General features: G+C 44.4%; 1 protein-coding gene across 6 annotated transcripts in view; it reads left to right on the top strand.

Moving 5' to 3' along the window:
* The window catches only part of TNS3 (tensin 3), a 339,136-nt gene that overhangs the window by 99,008 nt on the left and 221,638 nt on the right, over window positions 1–18,490 (top strand). For 5 of the 6 annotated variants that reach the window (XM_048511801.1, XM_048511803.1, XM_048511800.1 and 2 more), the window contains exon 3: window positions 14,781–14,892. The exons of the other annotated variant lie outside the window; for it this stretch is intronic. In XM_048511801.1, the coding sequence (XP_048367758.1) occupies window positions 14,781–14,892 (112 nt within the window). The remainder of the gene's footprint in view (window positions 1–14,780; window positions 14,893–18,490) is intronic. 6 annotated transcript variants of the gene reach the window in all.

Below are 18,490 nucleotides of genomic sequence, written 5' to 3'. Positions count from 1 at the left end.
TTCTCATGCATCATGAGTGGAGTAGCTGCAGAATGAGGAAGATTCCTTTACGGCACGGGCAGGATTGCAAAAACTCCCCATATCCCACAGAAACTTTTCACACACGCACACAATCTTTATGACGGTCCACAATCAGTAAACAAACATTGTGATGATACGTAATCTGCCATGGTCGTATTAAACAATGCTCAGTAAAGGTGATCTGCAATGTTTAAAATATAAATAGAATACTGGGTTGCTCAAACTGGGCCACAACTTTCTGCCTTATTGAGCATGCCGTAGCTCAGAATCTTGCTACTTTAATAGTAGTTTCATTGGAGCTAACGGTAGGGAGTAAAGAGATATAAAAGTGGTTTGTTCTCTCTGGGTATTTAGACAAAATTGTAGAGCTGAACCGAGTTTGACTTTCTTGATAGAAAGTACGATATAAAAGCAAGTGGTTTCTGTTATTCCTGACTGATACGGACAGTGACGACGAGCAGAGGAATGCGGGTCTATCTTCCTTTCAATGAAGCTGATCAAAGGGCATTAAACCAGGTTAAGGTGAACACTCTGCTATGTTTAGGCTGTTTCAGTGTATATAAATAAGTTGGTGAAACAAAGTTTTTTAAAATTACTGTTCCTCACTACAAGAGTGGAGGGCTCGGCGCACTGTCAGTCTGGAGGCAAATGTCCCATAATTTTTGTCGAATTAATACTCGGGCCTGTTGATGCCAAAGATGCAATAGCTTTTCTTTGTGTGCCTCCCCCTCATCTCAAGGAAGATATAGGTTTGCTTTTTCTTCCATTGCCTGGTCCACCCACGCCCAAACTTCTCAATCTTCTAGTGTCATTAGGCAGCTATTAATCACAACTTTAAAATGTTTTCACTTGATATGAAAACAGAGGGGGAGAGACGGGTGGGGGAAGGCAAGACAAATATATAAATTTGGGAATAAGTCTTCTCCCCTCCTGGGGGCTGGCAAATGGTGGAACATGGCTGAGAAAGCTTTGCTCGGCTATCTCTTTAATTGAAATTTACTTTTTAATAAATGACAGGACAAGAAAGATTAAAAAAACAACAACGAAAGAATCAGAAAACAGGTCTTATTTTAGTTACAGTTCTGGTAATTAAATAGCGTACTAGAACTAATAGATCTCTATATAAAATATAGAGATAAGAGATAAAAAAGAGATTAAAAGAGATATAAAATCATAACATAATCAACATATTTTACAGATTTTTTTTTTGGAGATACATAGATTTTACCATGGGGAAGATAATTATAAAAGGCATTAATATACGATTACTAGCGTTTTGTTGTAAGACTTTTCTTACCAGCGTGGTGCATTCTAATCTAGAGAACCGGGTTTTATTCCTGACTGCTCCGCATGAGCGGTGGAGTCTTATCTGGTGACCCTGATTTGTTTCCCTGCTCCTGAGCTGATCCTGAGCCACTCACCATTCTCTCAAAACTCTCAGCCCCACCTAACCCACAAGATGTCTGTTGTGGGGAGAGGAAGGGAAAGGAGCTTCTAAGCCACCTTGAATCTCCTTACAGGAGAGAAAAGGGGGTTATAAATCCAAAGTCTTCTTATTAATACAAGTCCTAATATCAAATTAGACACTTTGTATCTTAATGTTTTTATCCATTTGTTTTTTTCCCTTTTAACCTTTTCTCAACCAAATTAACCAAACACTAGAGCCTTTACAGATTATTAATAGATTATATTATATATGCTACTTCAGCCATATGCTTCTCCATAAGCTATCTCAACTCAGTTGCAGTGGAGCAAACGGACACCCGGGAGAAAACGGGCCACTGGGATACTGGACAAGTCTGTACAGCTCTAAAACTCAGCGGTACTGTGCAAAACGTCGAAAATGCTGAATAACTTCAACAGCGTGTTGCTGCTATTCAGCAGGGCAAGAGAGAGGCAGTATCGTCCCCATCATGGAAAACATGAATGCAAAGGCAGATGGAAGCATCATGGAGTTCAGAGTGTTAAGCGCACACACTGGGGCCATGTCTAGGTTGGGTTTCAGGCTGATTCATGCAGTTCCGTGCTTTTTCCTGAGCTGAGGTGAAATATTGGCAAGCAAAATTAGGGACCTGTTTTGGAAGGAAGGGGATTGTCCGATCACGCTCGCTGCTTTGCAGATGATACGCAAGTTCCATTCCATCCTTGCTTGTGAAACTGAAAGTAGACTGATGTTTTGAAATATGACATGTTGGAACAATTAGGGTAATGGTTTCTTTCGGATTCATTGGCTTTTCTTCTCTTTGACCTCCAGAAAATCAGATGCCTTCCACATCTGTCTGTTTCTCTCCCTGTTCTGTTTCTGGTCTGTATCAGCACTACCCGGTTCCTGTCATGATGGGCCTTTGTGCTGCCCCGTGCCATGTGAACTCAATTTCAGTGGAGCATTTTGGTGTTGCTATAATGTAAATCACAACTCTGGGGAGTTTGGACATGAGCTTTTTGTTTAATTCAGTGTTACGCCAACTACTAATAGCCAAGCTGAGGCGTGCTCATTTTTCTGAATTAGAAGTGGAAGAAGAAGAAGAAGAGTTGGATTTAAATCCCCCCTTTCTCTCCTATAGGAGACTCAAAGGGGCTTACAAACTCCTTTCCCTTCCCCCCTCACAACAAACACCCTGTGAGGTGGGTGAGGAAGAGAGAGCTCTGAAGAACTGTGACTAGCCCAAGGTCACCCAGCTGGCGTGTGTTGGAGTGCACAGGCTGATCTGAATTCTCCAGATAAGCCTCCACAGCTCAGGTGGCAGAGCGGGGAATCAAACCCGGTTCCTCCCGATTAGAGTGCACCTGCTCTTAACCGCTGCACCACTGCTGCTCCTTGGGAAACCTGCCCAAGAAAATTTTTAGACGTGAAAAGTCAGAATGATGATGTTGATGATGATTTATTGGATTTGGTATACCACTCTACCCCCGAAGGGCTCTGAGACGTTTACAACAAGCATAAAACAAGTAAAATAATCAATTAATTCATTAAAATCCATTAAAATTAATGAAAAACCCAGTAGCAACAGTACCCCATATATAATTATTATTTGATGATGTCCGGTCCTACTCCCGGGAGGGGGCCAACAGATTGTCGGTGATGACATAACCACATGGGGGCACTGAGGGAGTAGCACACTCCCTCAGTGAGCCACCGTTAGGACCATACAGCTTGGTTTGGAGGAGTTTGCTTGAGCAGCAAGAGTAATGTGGATCATAGTCCTCAGCATGTTCCTGGAATGTTGTAGGTGGACACTGCAGCCTCTCTGGATCAGAGGTGAGTACAGTGGAACCTTGGTTTTCGTTGGTAATCCATCCGAAAAGAATCGATGAAAACCGAAACCGATGAAAACAGAGGCAAACTTTTTCATAGGAATCAATGTAAATCCAATTAATCCGTTCTGGGCACTCCAAAAAACATACCAAAACCACATTTTTTGGTGAATAAACATAGACTTTAATGCCGAAAACAGTAACAAACAATAACACTGGGATGGCAGAATGGTGGACCAATGATAATACAGAAGGCGTCCAAAGAGGTCTGTTTCTGATGCCTCTTTAAGATTTGTCTGAAATGGGGCAAGACATTGTCATTAAACAAGTTGCAGACACGGCCTGCAACAGCTTTTTCCGGGTGATTTTTCTTCACAAACCCCTGCACCTTACTGCAAATAGATGAAAACCGAGGCAAATGTTTCACTGAAAAAATCGATGAAAACCGAAACCAATGAAAACTGAGGTTCCAATGTACATGATCCAATTATACATGAGAACCTAATAAAGAAAGAGCCCTTTGGGCTCAGACCTCTGGTCCATCTAATTCAGTATCCTGTTTCACACAGTGGTCAACCAGTTGTGCTGGAGGGCCAACAAACAGGACCAAGAGGCTAAATTTGCTCCTAATGTAGGCTGACCAGACGTCCCGCTTTTGGCGGGACAGTCCCGCCTTCAAACAATTTGTCCTGCGTCCCGCTGGTTATTTCAATTGTCCTCGGGATTTTTTTGGAAGTTAGCCGCTGCACTGCCTTCTAAGAGAGGCGCCAAGGCAGTGCTGGCAGCCTCCTGCGTAGCAAGGCCGCGAGAGACCACCGCAGCCTTCTGGGGCGCTCCCGTTTCCCGCCCTGTCACAGGGCGGGAAATGGCAACGCCTCAGAAGGCAGTGCGCTCCTGCGGCTGCGCGTGCATGTATGCTTGTCCCGGTTCACAAAGGTGACCATCTGGTCACCTTATCCTAATGTTACCCTGTAGTACTGTGATCATGGAGGTTCTTTTTATTCATCATGGCTAGTAGCCATTGCTGGACCTCTCCTCCATGAATATATCTAGCCCCACCCCCCTAAAGCTATTTATGCTCAATGGCCATTACATCCTCTGTTGTAATGGACATGTTCCTGTCTGGCCTTGGTCATTTTTTTTCAAAATTTCATTCGATTTATAAGACACTCTTCTCTATATGGGCTCAGGGTGTTGAACAAAGAACAAAAACACACAAGTGTGCAACGTAAGAATAGCCAGCAAGGAGACGCGTCGTACACTGGCGTAGGCTCAAGAATAGTAACGAAAATCTCTCATATAGTTCTCTATATTATATGAATGCTCAAATTCCAACAAATAAACATCAGTAGATTTATCACATCATTTATAACAGAGGAGAAACTCAATATAGTAATATATAATACAATACAAAGTTGAAAGCCTTCAGCTTCAGGCAATGTTCCAAAAGTATCTCTTTTCACATAGTATAAAAATATTTTCACTTTTCAAAGTGTCTCTTATAACGTAATGTAACAAATACTTCCACTTCTCGAACGTCCCGCGCGTTCAGGTACGTTTTCCAAATCTCTCTTCAGGAGAAGGAAAAGAATCTCTTTTCTTTCTTGAGGATAACAAATTATTTTACCAATTCATCCAATTGCCATATGCAAGGGTTTCTATAAGGTACAAATTAGTATTAGAAACATTTATAACAGAGGAGAAACTCAATATAGTAATATAAAATACAAAGTTGAAAGCCATCAGCTTCAGGCAATGTTCCAAAAGTATCTCTTTTCATGTAGTATAAAAATACTTTCACTTTTCAAAGTCTCTGGCTCATTCCGCACATGCAAAATAATGCACTTTCAAACTGCTTTCAGTGCTCTTTGAGGCTGTGCGGAATAACAAAATCCACTTGCAAACAGTTGTGAAAGTGGTTTGAGGTAGGTGTGGCTGAGAGAATTATGAGAGAACTATGACTAGTCCAAGGTCACATAGCAGGCTTTATGTGGGGGAGTGGGGAATTGAACCTGGTTCTATCAGACTGGAGTCCACCTGCTGTTAACCACTATACTACACATACTCCAGGTGGCAGCAGTGAGCTTCTCTTTGGTAGAGTGGACAAGCAAAGATCTGGTCTCCTGGTTCCTTGATTCTCTTCAAGAGGTTTTTCTTGCATTAAATTTTTGGGAGGTGGATTGGGCAGCTTCCACAGAGAAGACCAGACAGCCACCTTTCTGTTGCTGGGAAGGCAGAGGTTTTCTGCTACCGCCTCATAGGACGAGTATGTGGATAGTAGCGGAAGCTCTCTTCTCTAAGGAAGCAGGAGATGTTTTCCAGTAGTGTCTTCTCTTAACTTAGTTCTTGGAAGAACTGGCCTTTTTGAGAGGTAAAATTTCTGGCAGTATTGAAGCCATGAGGTAGGTCAGTAGGGGATTCAGCATTTTTTCTTGTTAGGGTGTGTGTTTTCGTGTGTGGGGGTAGGATATGAAAGTTTTGGACATGCAATACGTATTGTCCTGTCAAACTTCTTACATTGTTTCAGCGGCAAAAATGTATCAATTATAGTGGCATAGGAATCTACACGTATGGAATAAATATATTTATGGAATCTGGAAGTATAAAACATCTTAGTTGTCTACAAGCAAAATTGCAGATCTATCCAGTACTCAAGAGAGAGCTTCAAACCGCTTCATTGAGTACTACAGTAGCGCACACGTCTTAATTGGGTGGGGAAAAGATCACAGAGGATGGAAAAATAAGTTGAAATTAGGAAAGACGTTTTGTACCAAATGAAAGAAATGCCTTTTCAGAAAGAGTGCCATACATTCAAAAAGGTCTAGAACAGGGGTCTGCAACCTGAGGGCTCCCGGGCATGAGCATGCAGAAATCTTTAAATGCCCTTGTACTGCGTTGGCATTCCACGTGAAACTTAGGTCCTCTCAGCCTCCCTCTTTGGAGAGTCAAATTCTAAGGAGTTAATGGGAAAGAAGAATCCCGTTTCATGGCGAGGCACAGCCTGAGGACAGCTATCCCAAGCCAATTTCCTTAGCTTCCCTGTCCCCAGCTGGCCTGGATTTGGCCAGTGCTGGTGAGTGACGATGTGGAGTGGGGCCCGATACGCTGGTGGATCCTCTTGAACAGGTGAGCGGTGAAGGGCGGGAGACCGGATGGAGTTGCAGGAGCGCAACAGTCCTAACAACAGTCCTAACAACAGTCCACCCCCCTTGAATGGGGGGTCAGGGGTTGACCCTGCTTTAGGTGGCCTCATTTACCCCTCTCCAGGTCCTTCTTGGGGGGTGGGACCACATGGGGGACCCCAGCAGCGCCACCTTGGGTTGCAGACCCCTCCAACAGCCCGGCTGAGCTGCAGGAGCTTTCCTGGCAGATGGCATCCTGACTGAGTCCAGGTGAGAAAGACGATGTCAGGTTTTAAAGGAGTTATTACTTGCAGCCCTGCAAGGTTGCACTCGTCGGGGCAGTTTGATGGGGAGGCAAGGATGGGTGAGAATTTGGCTGTTAAGTCCACCCTGTCAAGACATGGAGGTCTGTTATTATTTTTTAAGAGTTCAAAATGTTCAAACTGTGTTCTTTACATAAATAAAATATAATTTTCTCTGTAGCACTTCATGGATTTCATAAGCAACACACTATAATTGTTTTTACAAAGCGTAAAGGTAAAAAAAACACAATATATACAGTGTTATCTTCATTTTCAATGTCAAACAGTATTTGCGGCTCCAAGTGTTTTCTTTTCCGTGGAAAACGGGTCCAAATGGCTCTTTGGGTGTTAAAGGTTGCCGACCCCTGGTCTAGAAACATATTTGGATATCAGGTTAAATTGATGACTTTTGAAACACTGAACTCATCAGTAATGTAGCATCAAATCAAATTTATTTTAATTTAAACAATGAACGTATCCTTGAGAATATGTTGTTCATGTCTTAAAATCCAGACCCTTCCAGTTCACTTGTCAATTTAAGATCCCCAATATCAGGGGAGATGACAGCTAAGAAAAACGTGCTCTGCAGCTGGCAAAAATAGCCCCTACCAGCCAGTGGTGGGATCCAAAAATGTTAATAACAGGTTCCGATGGTGGTGGGATTCAAACAGTGGCGCCGCCGCACACACGCACCTCCAGTCCCTATTGGGCAGGGAGGTTGCTTTAGTAACCCCTTCTTGGCACTCAGAAAAAATTAGTAACCACTTCTAGAGAAGTGAGAACTGGTTGGATCCCACTTCTAGAGAAGTGAGAACTGGTTGGATCCCACCTCTGCTACCAGCAATGTGTCGTCTGGGAGCACTCAAGAGGCTCAACCAGAGTGAAAGGCCATTCCACCCGAAGTCCAACCACCAGGTTTATAGAAAGCCCACTGTGGAGAGGTGGCGAAGGGAGGCAAGCCCAACTCTGCTTCCTCATAGTAAACTTCCAGCAATTTATAAGGCTCCAGTCATTACTCTGTACATACTTCCCTTTTTGTCTTTGGGTCTCTGGTGAACCAACTAGGACCCCTGTAAGGGCTGGATTTGGTCCTTCGGTCAACAGTTTGCTGATCTGTACAGTGGTGAGGTGGCGCTGCTTTTGAGAAGGCTGAAGGCTCATTGATGAACCCTCTCCGACAGCCATCTGGAGAAGAACAGGCGGAGTTCCATCATAAGCAGGCCTCTGTTTCCAGGCTCAATTCACAGTGCTGGTTCTTGCATATAGAACCTGAATGGTTTGGGTCCAAGGTACCTGAAGGATTGCCTCCTCCAGTGTTGCTCATTTTACCAGTTAAGTTCCTCTTCTTCACTCCTGTGCTCTGTGCCTCTGCCTGCAGAGGTGAGTCTGTTATCAGCCAGAGGCAGGACTTCTCGGGCAGAGCTGTGGAGGGGGCCTGGCCTGGCCATGGAGAGGGTGTTCGGGGGTGTTCGGGGCCCCCCGGCACAGTTTCGCCTCGCTCTGCCCCTGTGGTAGCCCCTTACCTTTGGGACGCAGTGGCGTAGGAGGTTAAGAGCTCGTGTATCTAATCTGGAGGTACCAGGTTTGATTCCCAGCTCTGCCGCCTGAGCTGTGGAGGCTTATCTGGGGAATTCAGATTAGCCTGTGCACTCCCACACACGCCAGCTGGGTGACCTTGGGCTAGTCACAGCTGCTCGGAGCTCTCTCAGCCCCACCCACCTCCCAGGGTGTTTGTTGTGAGGGGGGAAGGGCAAGGAGATTGTAAGCCCCTTTGAGTCTCCTGCAGGAGAGAAAGGGGGGATATAAATCCAAACTCTTCTTCTTCTCTTCTTCTTTGAGGCTCACCTGTCACATACCTTACTTTCTTTTAGTTGCCCTTAATGTTTAACCAAGAGGTTCCATCTTTTTTCACTCTTTTCTTGGTCTGAGGTAATTTTGTATGTATCCTTGTCAACCTCTCTGTTTGCCTTTTGAGGTTTTATGCCTTGGCTTTGTTCTTATTGGCTTGACTTTTTATTTACTGTTTTTGAATAGTTTCATTTTATTGGCTTGGTTTTGTTTTATTGACGGGTTTAATATTGTGGGTTGATTTTCGTTTTACTGTTTTAGTTAATGGGCTGACTCCAGCAAGATGTAACAAGGACACTTATCCAATTCTCCCTGTGCACTTAAATATAGAATTAACAGAAGCAGAAAGGCAGCGTGAATCTTTCACAGCTGAATTGCTCTTCACAGCTGAATTGTGCAGATGTGTGACAATTTCATTTTGCAACCTACAAGAGATTTTTTATTTAGAATATTGCCCTTTAACATGTTTTTTCCCCCCTGAATGCCCCCAAACCTTTATTGTGAGGTTCTTGGGAATTTAGCACATGCTAAGAGTTACTTCCCCAGTTCTGCACTGCCAAAGCTGAGTGGCTTGGGTAGTAGTAACTATATTTTTTTATCAGCCATCCATATCATGTGATTGCGATTTGTTTTTTGTTACCAAAATATTCTGGGATATCCTGGAGAAATCCTGGTTTGCATATGTTGAAAAGTCAGTTTGGATCGCCCAAGTAAATCCTCACTGGTTCAGCAGCAGCAGTGGCGTAGTGGTTAAGTGCAGGTGTACTCTAATCTGGAGGAACTGGGTTTGAATCCCCACTCTGCCGCCTGAGTTGTGGAGGCTTATCTGGGGAATTCAGATTAGCCTGTACACTCCAACAAACGCCAGCTGGGGTGTGACAGGTTTGAATTAGTTTTGGTTCTTCTGAGCATCTCAACCCACCTACCTCCTAGAGTGTTTGTTATGAGGAGAAAAATTCTAGGAAGTTTAAAGGCTCCCTGCGAGAATATAAGAGAGAAAGGGGAGATATAGATCCAACTCTTCTTCTTCTTCTTCTTCTTCTTCTTCTTCTTCTTCTTCTTCTTCTTCTTCTTCTTCTTCTTCTTCTTCTTCTTCTTCTTCTTCTTCTTCTTCTGTTTGATCTTAGTTTTTCAGAGCAGCCATGGCATGCTCCTTTAAGGGTTTTATAGAACAAGATGTAGGTCCTTTCCACACAAAGCACCTACAACATTTGTAAAGTGTTTTCAGACACCCCCCCCCCTTTACCACAATGTACACCCATACTCACCCTCTCAAAATGATTCATGTCTGCCATTATGTGTCCCCCCCTTTTAGTTAGTTGTGGAATCTTTGCTTCCATTCTCCACAGCTATGTGTACGATTCTGAACACTTTGTATAATCAGTGTTTTGAAGATTAAGCCCCCTAAAATTAAACAGCAACAACACAGAAATATGAAAATAAACAGGTGAAGGATAAGCGCAGTGACATGATAAAATGGTGCTGAGGAGGAATGTCTGGGATGGTCCTGAGGTGTGGGAAACGTCGTAAATAGAGCGCGCAGCAAGTGGCGTCATTTTGAAAATGTTCCACCCAAAGAATTGTTTTAAAAGGAGATTCGCTGAAAATGCTTCGATGCTGGAAATAAAACCTTTTCCGAACCAAAGGGGGGAAAATGCAGAACTCCATGGAGGAAGTGTTTTATTTACTTCCTCAAAATGTTTTAAATGGTTTGTGAGGAAAGGGCCAGAGACCAGCAAGCCTGTGACCTCTTGTTCGTGTCCCCCCTCTGGACATGGCTTAGCTATAGCCTGTTTTTTGTGCGTCATTTCAATGTCTGGTTGCTTTTAGCGATGTGTAGACATCAAAGTTGGGGGGGGGGGCTGGATTGGGGGGGGAAGTAATCCCTACTCATCCCTTTTACAGTTTTATTTATTTATTTATTTATTTGTGCTCTAGTCTGAGCTAATGTTAAGGCGCCGTTTTTCGGGCTAAACATCTTATTGTTGTGTGGAAACAATCTATTTTTGTGTGTTTGTCTAACATTCACATTCCCTTCAGTAACCAAGGAAGTAATTTCATCCACATTCTTTCTGTTATTGGCAACAGAATAAAACAGGGCAAGGAATAACTGATTTTTTCCCCCTCCTCTCTTCAGTTGCAGTACCAGATATCCTAGGGAGCGTTGTCTATCTTGTGTCTAAACCTGCAGGCTTTAGTTGGAATTTGAGAAGGGTGGGAGTTTCTCTCGGTATCCTTTGCTCCAAACAGCTCAATAGTTTCCAAGGCCAGTCTGGTTTGAGATTTTGTCTATTATTTGAGCTTTCAGGTCTTAACTTAAGAACATAATAGAGTTGCAAAAGGGATATTTTCTGAGTAAAGTTCTTGCTGGTGAGGAACAGAATCCATTAGTTTTGGCTGTGCTGTCCCACGGGAGATTCCCTCTCCTGTTGTCTTCTGGAAAGAAATAAGAGATTCGGAATGCTGATGATTTGGTGCAGTGTACCAAAAGAAGTGTTTAAAATAGCAAAATGCTTCCCTCCCACTCCCACCAAAAAAGGCCCTTTTGTTTCCTTTCCACAAAAGTACATCAGAACAGTGCTCTGTGCCGCCCAAGAAATAAGTAAACCTTTCAAAACTTGTGTTTTGTGTGCTGAAAAATATTCGGTTGGATCCTAAATCTTTTCCAGCTCATCCCAGATCTCCTCTTGCAAGCCCTTCCTTGCCTCCGGGTGTCAGAACGTTCAGTATTACCTCAGTTCTTCATTGGCTGGGGCATCTCCTAGACCAGTGATGGCGAACCTTTTTGAGACCGAGTGCCCAAACTGCAACCCAAACCCCACTTATTTATCGCAAAGTGCCAACACGGCAATTTAACCTGAATACTGAGGTTTTAGTTTAGAAAAAACGGTTGGCTCCAAGGCGCGCATTACTTGGGAGTAAGCTTGGTGGTAGTCGGTGGCTTTGCTTTGAAGCAACCGTGCAACTCTTCCAACGGGTGAATCACACGACCCTAGGAGGGTTTAGAAGCAAGCCCCATTGCCAGCAACCGAGCTTACTCCCAGGTAAAGGATTGCACTTTAGTTCTTCGCATGAAAATCAGTGGGGTTTAACAGCACTTAACAGGGTACCTACATGTCGTGCCCAGCGGCCCAGGCTGTGCCCACAGAGAGGGCTCTGAGTGCCACCTCTGGCACCCGTGCCATAGGTTCGCCACCACTGTCCTAGACAAAAACGTAGGCCCTCCTTCGTGGCTTATGCCCATTCATGGGCTGTTCCGTTTCTTCCTTTTGTCCAAGATCGTTCACACTCTGTGCTTGGAGCTTGATGGCTTCATCCTCCAACCTCCTCTGTTCAGCCGGCTATGAGTTTGCAGCTGTCTTCCTGAAAACACACAGAATGGACACCAACAATTGAAATACTGGAGTGAATTCTTGGGCAGAGGGTATTTCTCCCATGCGTCCTGCATAGTTTCTGAGGATCCACTGTATTTTCTGGAATACGGCAGGTTGGAGTGGGAAAACTCCATTTGTGAATGCAGCTCTGATCATGATGCAGTCCATGTTTTTATTTGTTTTGTTTTTTTACTGGATTCCATACCGGTATATATTTTCCATAATATGGACTCTCCAAATCCAGAGAAAAATTCAACAGAGAAAGATTTTGCAAGATGAGCTAGTTTCTGTAACCACCTCATAAGTGTGTAAAGACCCCTTTCAGTCGTTTCTTCTTTGACATTTTCTTTTTGGCCCCTTGATTCACGGAGGTCAGAGCTAGGCACCCTCCTCCTCACAAAACAAGAATCTTGGAACAAGATTCCTTGGCCCTGGAGTTGTAATTACCAGGTTTTCCACTCGAGGAGTTTGCCTTTTGAGAATGTTTCTTTTACTAGTAGTGTTAAAAGAAACTTCATTCATTCTTCTTTACCCAATTTCTCCCTAAAATCCAACAATGTTGTTATACTTTTTTCTCTTTTTAAGCATTTGGAGATTCTTCAGAAGTTCACTCCATAGATGCTCAGGAGCAGGAAATGTCTCCCCAAATTTTCCTGTCCTCCTGTTAGAGAAAAATCCAAACTGGTGATGCCAGGGACTGAACCTAGGACCTTGTGTTCACAAACCAAATGTTCCACCACTGGACCATGAGCCTTTCCTCATTATTGGCTGAATCTGCTGGTGGGAGCAGTGTGGGGCCACGCATTTTCCCTGGCAGAGAGGCTAATATGCCTGCGAGTGGCTGCCACGGCCTTCCCAGGCTGTGGGGCATGGCACTGGATGCCATACCAGTGTCCCTATGCCTTGCCACTGGGGCAATTCTGGGGTAGGAGCCAACCTGTTGCGCAGATGGCTTGGGATTTGGACTTATGCCATCAAAAAGGTGGCATAAGTCCATTAAACCCAATGGGGGCTTCTCAGCAGTGGGGAAACATTTTCACATTCCCAGCCTCCCTATGCCATCAGGCAGCTTCCGTGTGTGTGTGTGTGTGCGCGCGCGTGCATGTGTGTGTGAGAGAGTGAGTAAGTCAGTGAACTATTTAAAATATTACTGGTAATTTTGCATATGCTGCAATCGTAATTTCTAAAATTGCCTGCACAATCAAACATGAATTATATATTGCATGTTATGCATGCAAACAATTTATGTAAATGTTACAACCAATTTGTCAAAGCCTAATGTTTTTATGTAAAAAGATGACCTCTGGGAAACTAAAATATCATCAGACCTTGTGCACTGGTGTACACAGTTTGGAAACTGCAAATTTATTATGCCTATTTTATAGTACAGACCATCCTGCAACACACTTCAAGGGCTGCTACACAGAATGTAGGAACACTTTGTTACATCATGATTGGCATTTGCAAAGCAGCAGCGAAATATAAAATTGTCTTGTGTGATCTGGAAATCTGTGCAGCAGTGGTGAAGTGAAACTAGTACTTATATTGTTATAGTATTGACATTGGAGAAACACATATTTGATTGCTTCTATGTGCCCAGATCCACAAGGATATTATTTCTCCCAATAAGGAGTTGCCTGTATTGACCTCCAAGGACAGCCATAGGAGAATCAGAGTGCTTATTGGATTCACTAGCAATAAAGTCTGAAAACCAGTGGTGGGATTCAAATAATTTAACAACTGGTTCCAAACTTCCAGTGGTGAGACTCAGTGGTGGAATTACAACCAGTTCTCCAAACTAGGACAAAAATTAGCTACTGCTTCTACCGAAATAGCCTGAATCCCACCACTGCTGGAGACCACCATCCATGAGGGGTGAAAGATTTCTGGCCCATGAGCGAGTGTTTGCAGATACAAGGATACCAGTTGACCCTTCCTGGCCTATTTATCTTTGTAACCACTGGAATTAGTTTGTGGGCACGGAAGGCAGGAAACTGGGGCTCAGGCCAGGCTCTCTAGTGTCCAATCATCATAGTCTGCTCACTCTTAAAAAAAAAGCTAGGAATCAGAATGGTTGGTTCTGCTCTGCAAGCCCCAAATCTTGACAAACCAGGAACTGAGCATCATAATCTCTGCTGCTAGGAAAATATCCTGGGGTAAACACATTCTGCACATCCCTTGCTTAACCAGGGATGAAACTGAGTGGCTGTCTGCAAAAGCTCCCATAATATTTACAGGGTCAAAGGAGGGACTTAGTTTCTTTTGCACTTAGAAGGAGCTACTGTTCTGTGGGCTTTGGATAAAGGTCGTTTGCCATAGTAATCCCTGAGCTCAAGACCACATTTATGTAATGGCCACAGCATTGAAGGACAGCAAATGTAGTCCCATTTTGGCCCTGAACCCATCATGGGACTGGGTGGGGAACCTTGAAGAGGACTGGTGCTGGATCTTGAGGGATCTCGAGATCCTTCTCCTAGTGTCTCCTTGCCCACCCATTTCATGGAATCTCCATGTGACATCTTGACGGGCATCTAGATATAGCATCTCCTGCCTCATATTCTTTTCTAGTAGGTTTGATTTTGGGGGGGGGGGGTCATTATTGAATTCCTGAAGATCTCCAGATACTCCAGATCACTTCCTTCTCCTGTAAATTTCTTGTGGAACTTACGTAGCATAGCGATTGATGCATCTTGTTTGCAAAATACCTCTAACTTATATCTGCCAAATGGAAGGTACTGTAGATTTTTTTTTTAATTACCTTTTGGGAACATATTGTGAAGTTCAATATTTGCTTCTTTGTTTGGGAAAAGGATTGATAACCTTTTTAAAAAACAAGTTTCCTTTTTTCTCTTTCTCAGCCAGAAGAGCTAGCTTCAACTTCTCATACGTTCAAGACCAAAAGCTTCAAGAAAGCCAAAGTCTGTAACATCTGCAAACAAGTAATTGACCAGCAAGGCAGTTTCTGCAGAGGTGAGCGTCACTGAATGTGAGGTTGTTTTAAAACTGTGAAGAGTAGAGCTAGATGGTCAGCAACGAAGATGGGGATCCCTACCACTGATGTGCAAACCTCTAATTGGGGAAGGACGGATGTTGTAGTAGAAGTCTTCATCCCTACGAGTGGCTGAGGATGAGCCAGCTGGAATTAAATGCTAACCAGACAGAGATCAGATTGGTTGCTAAGGGACAAGATTTGCTTATGTTGGATGGGGTTAGTTGACCACGGATCGATCATGTGAACGGTCTGAGAGTACTTATGTGCTTGGCTGAGGGGCAGGTTGGTTGATGCAGTTGCTAGAAGAGCTTTTTTCACTTACGTCTGGCTTGTATGTCTTCCCTCTACTGATCCATATCCAAATTATCCGTGCTGCTCTGTGCCATTGAAACCTAGACTGTACTACTGTAATGTCCTGTGTGCGGGACTGCCCTTGGAGACAGTCTGGAAGTCTCAGGTGGTACAGAATAGAGCCTCTTCCTTGTTTTTGTACCAGGAAGGCGTTGTTTTCAACATTAAACACCTGTTTTGAAACAATAACAGCTGCCTGTTTGCTCCTGGCTTCAATTTAAGGTCCTAGTACTTATCTTTACAGCCCGTTATGACCTGGGACTTGGATCTATGAAGAACAGCCTTCCTGATAGGAATCTGTCTGTTAATTAAGTTCACTTGAACAATGCTGTTCTTGTTGCAATTTCCATAAAGCGGTTGGCTTCACTGTTGAGATCTCAGTCGTTGGCTCAATGCTGCAGCACAGTTTGCTTGAGGAAGCCCAGGTCGAGCCACCTGGATAGCATGTTGGGAAGGTGAGCCAGGTGGAACTTTGCTGTCTGGCTTTCTGATGACAGCGAGCACCGTGTTGACATCCTGCTGAGTCTTCTCACTACTGCTCTTGATAGATCTTTTGGAATGTTTAAAATCTATGCTGTATTTTTATTCCCAAGAGCCCCGGAATGGGAAGCTGCAGTTCTGCTCTCAAAACTCTGCTCGTGACCTGAGTTCTATCCCGAGGGAAGTTGGTTCAGGTAGCTGCCCCATGGTTGACTCTTCCTTCCTTCCTTCCTTCTCCTTCCTTCCTTCCTTCCTTCCTTCCTTCCTTCCTTCCTTCCTTCCTTCCTTCCTTCCTTCCTTCCTTCCCAAGGTCTATCACTGCAGCTGTAGACCCAGTGAAATTTACATGAAATTGACATATTCTAGCAAAGTACCCAAACAAAAACAACACAACAATATCAGGCAACTTTCCCAAGTGGCAAGTTGGCCCTTTGTGAGAGGAGAATTGGTGTGTAGGCAAAAAACCATGGGAAAACCCTACTGTGAAGCAAACAGCTGTGGGGTAAGTAATGCATACATAAATGACCATAGAGTTTTTGCCTAAATACAAGAACATCCTGTGATGCTGACTACAAGATGTCACTTCCGGAGCACACCAGAAGTGACATCACCAAGTTTCTGACAACTTTGCTGCCACCTTGGTCTTAGTCTCCCCCAGCTGCTGCTAAGACCCCTTTCCAACCAGTTGCGGGGCGGGGGGCAGCCCTATTATACACATTTATTTATTATTTATTATTGCATTTTTATACCGCCCTCCCCCGCCATGAAGGAGGCTTTAGCATACGTGCTCTCTTATCACAGATGTAAAGTATGCATTGACATGGATGCTTTTACATGCTGTTGTGAATCAGGAATGCTACAGAATTGTGACTTTTTGTAACACCACACTGTAAGTCAGCCATGATAGCTCATTCTCTTTTATTTGTTTTATCAATTATTCCCACTCCCCCAAAAGCAGTATCTTGTGTTGGTAAATAAAGCACATTCTCTATCTCTACATGTGGGGCGTAGCCTTAGAATTCACCACTGGGCAGCCTTTGATGATCTTCAGGGACATTAATACCAAGAGGACAGTGAATTTGGGAGATTCCAGAGGGGGAGATTCTATAGGAAGGCCCATCCAGAGGTGGGATCCAGCAGGTTCTCACAGGTTCCTGGGAGTGAAGGCCACCATTTGTGTAAAAAAGAGATGGGTTTACTAATTGGTGATTTTGCCACATGATTTTTGCCTTAGTTACGCCCCTCCTCTCAGCAGTAGTGCGCAGAATTTGAAGCAGTCTAGCAGGAGGTGCACCTGCGTGGGTGGCAGCCTGCGCCTGCGTGCATTCGTTTCCCGCCCAAGGACCAATGCAGCAGCTGCGTCCTTGCCACAGCCCCAACCAGGAATGCCCCGCCCCCGGAATGCCCGGCCATGCCCCCTTGTGCCCTGCCCCACCCCATTGGCGCTATGCCACAGTTTGAATCCCGCCACCATGGGAACCTGTTACTAACATTTTTGGATCCCACCACTGGGCCCATCTCTGTCTATAATTTAACAAGCTGAGCTTGGGGGGACAATGATGCACTCCCAGACAATCCCTGACAAGGTTCTAGCACATGTGGGTTGAGGCTGAGGGGCAGGAAGACTTCAGCGCCTGAACCGGCTCACATATGCCGGACTGCTTAAACAGCCGTTTGCTGGCTGCCTTCCCCCCTAGAGTGGCTGGTTGGAAAGGTAGCCCAGTGTGTCTAAGAGCTTCCCATGCAAGCATACTGGGGAAGGGAGAGGCATTTAGGTAGCTCACAGCTGAATACATGGCCTTTGGGGAGCGAAGCACCAACAGGTGTTTAACTCACTCCAGCCTTCATGAATTGAGTGGGTGGATCGGTCTTATGTGCTGTTGGAAGAGGAAATGGTGCTGTTCTTGTTAGAAATGTTCCTACCCCACTCCCTGGGGGAAGCACAAAACAGAGCGATGCAAAAGAATAAAAGGGTGGTGGTGGTGGTAGAAAAATCAATTGTTGGGAGAAGAGGTGTGTGTTGGGGGGGGTGTCTTTCCCTCCTGCCCTCAAGGATAGAGTGGAGCCTTCATGCATTGGGGTGGGGGAGAGAAGGACGGAACAGAGAGCAAAGAGAAAGATGCAAAAGAAAAGGGGGGGTCAGAAAAGGAGAGACACAGAATCTGGGGATGGAAGTGTATGTATGTGTGAGCAAGAGAGGGATAAAGAAGCAGGCGGAGAGGGACAGCGAAGTGTGAAACACTGGCCAAGAAGAAAGACAGCAGGGGTCGCCCCCCTCAGTGGGCACGCTTAACCCACTAACAGTTGTCCAAAGCCCATTTGCTTTGTTCATAAAATGGGCTTTACTGCTAGTGTAGTAGAATTGAGAACTGGATAGTGGAGGACTTTGGAACGGAACCTACAGCCTACTCCAGAGAGGTAATGTTTAGCCAAATGAGATTAAGGCAGATACAAATGTTCCCTGTCATGAGTGTTCTTCTTGAAACGTTCGAAGACTCATAGAAATGGAATCTTCTGACAGCATTTGTGTCAGCAGAGATGCTGTCCGCTTATCTCTGTGGTAGATAGACATATTTGTGTTTTTCGTTAGCCAGTACACGGCACAGGAGGAAACAACCGAGGGAGCGTACCTAAGCAGATTTACTTGGAAGCAAGTCTCTTTTTATTCATTGGTCTTATTCTTAGGGAAAAAAATGTCCCTAGGATTGCAACCTAAATGATCAAGGGATAGCCTTGGGGTAGTGT

The sequence above is a fragment of the Sphaerodactylus townsendi genome, linkage group LG11, assembly GCF_021028975.2.
Source record: "Sphaerodactylus townsendi isolate TG3544 linkage group LG11, MPM_Stown_v2.3, whole genome shotgun sequence".
NCBI lineage: Eukaryota > Metazoa > Chordata > Lepidosauria > Squamata > Sphaerodactylidae > Sphaerodactylus > Sphaerodactylus townsendi.
Note: the sequence above shows the minus strand (reverse complement) of the source record. Positions and strands in the feature narration are given on the sequence as shown.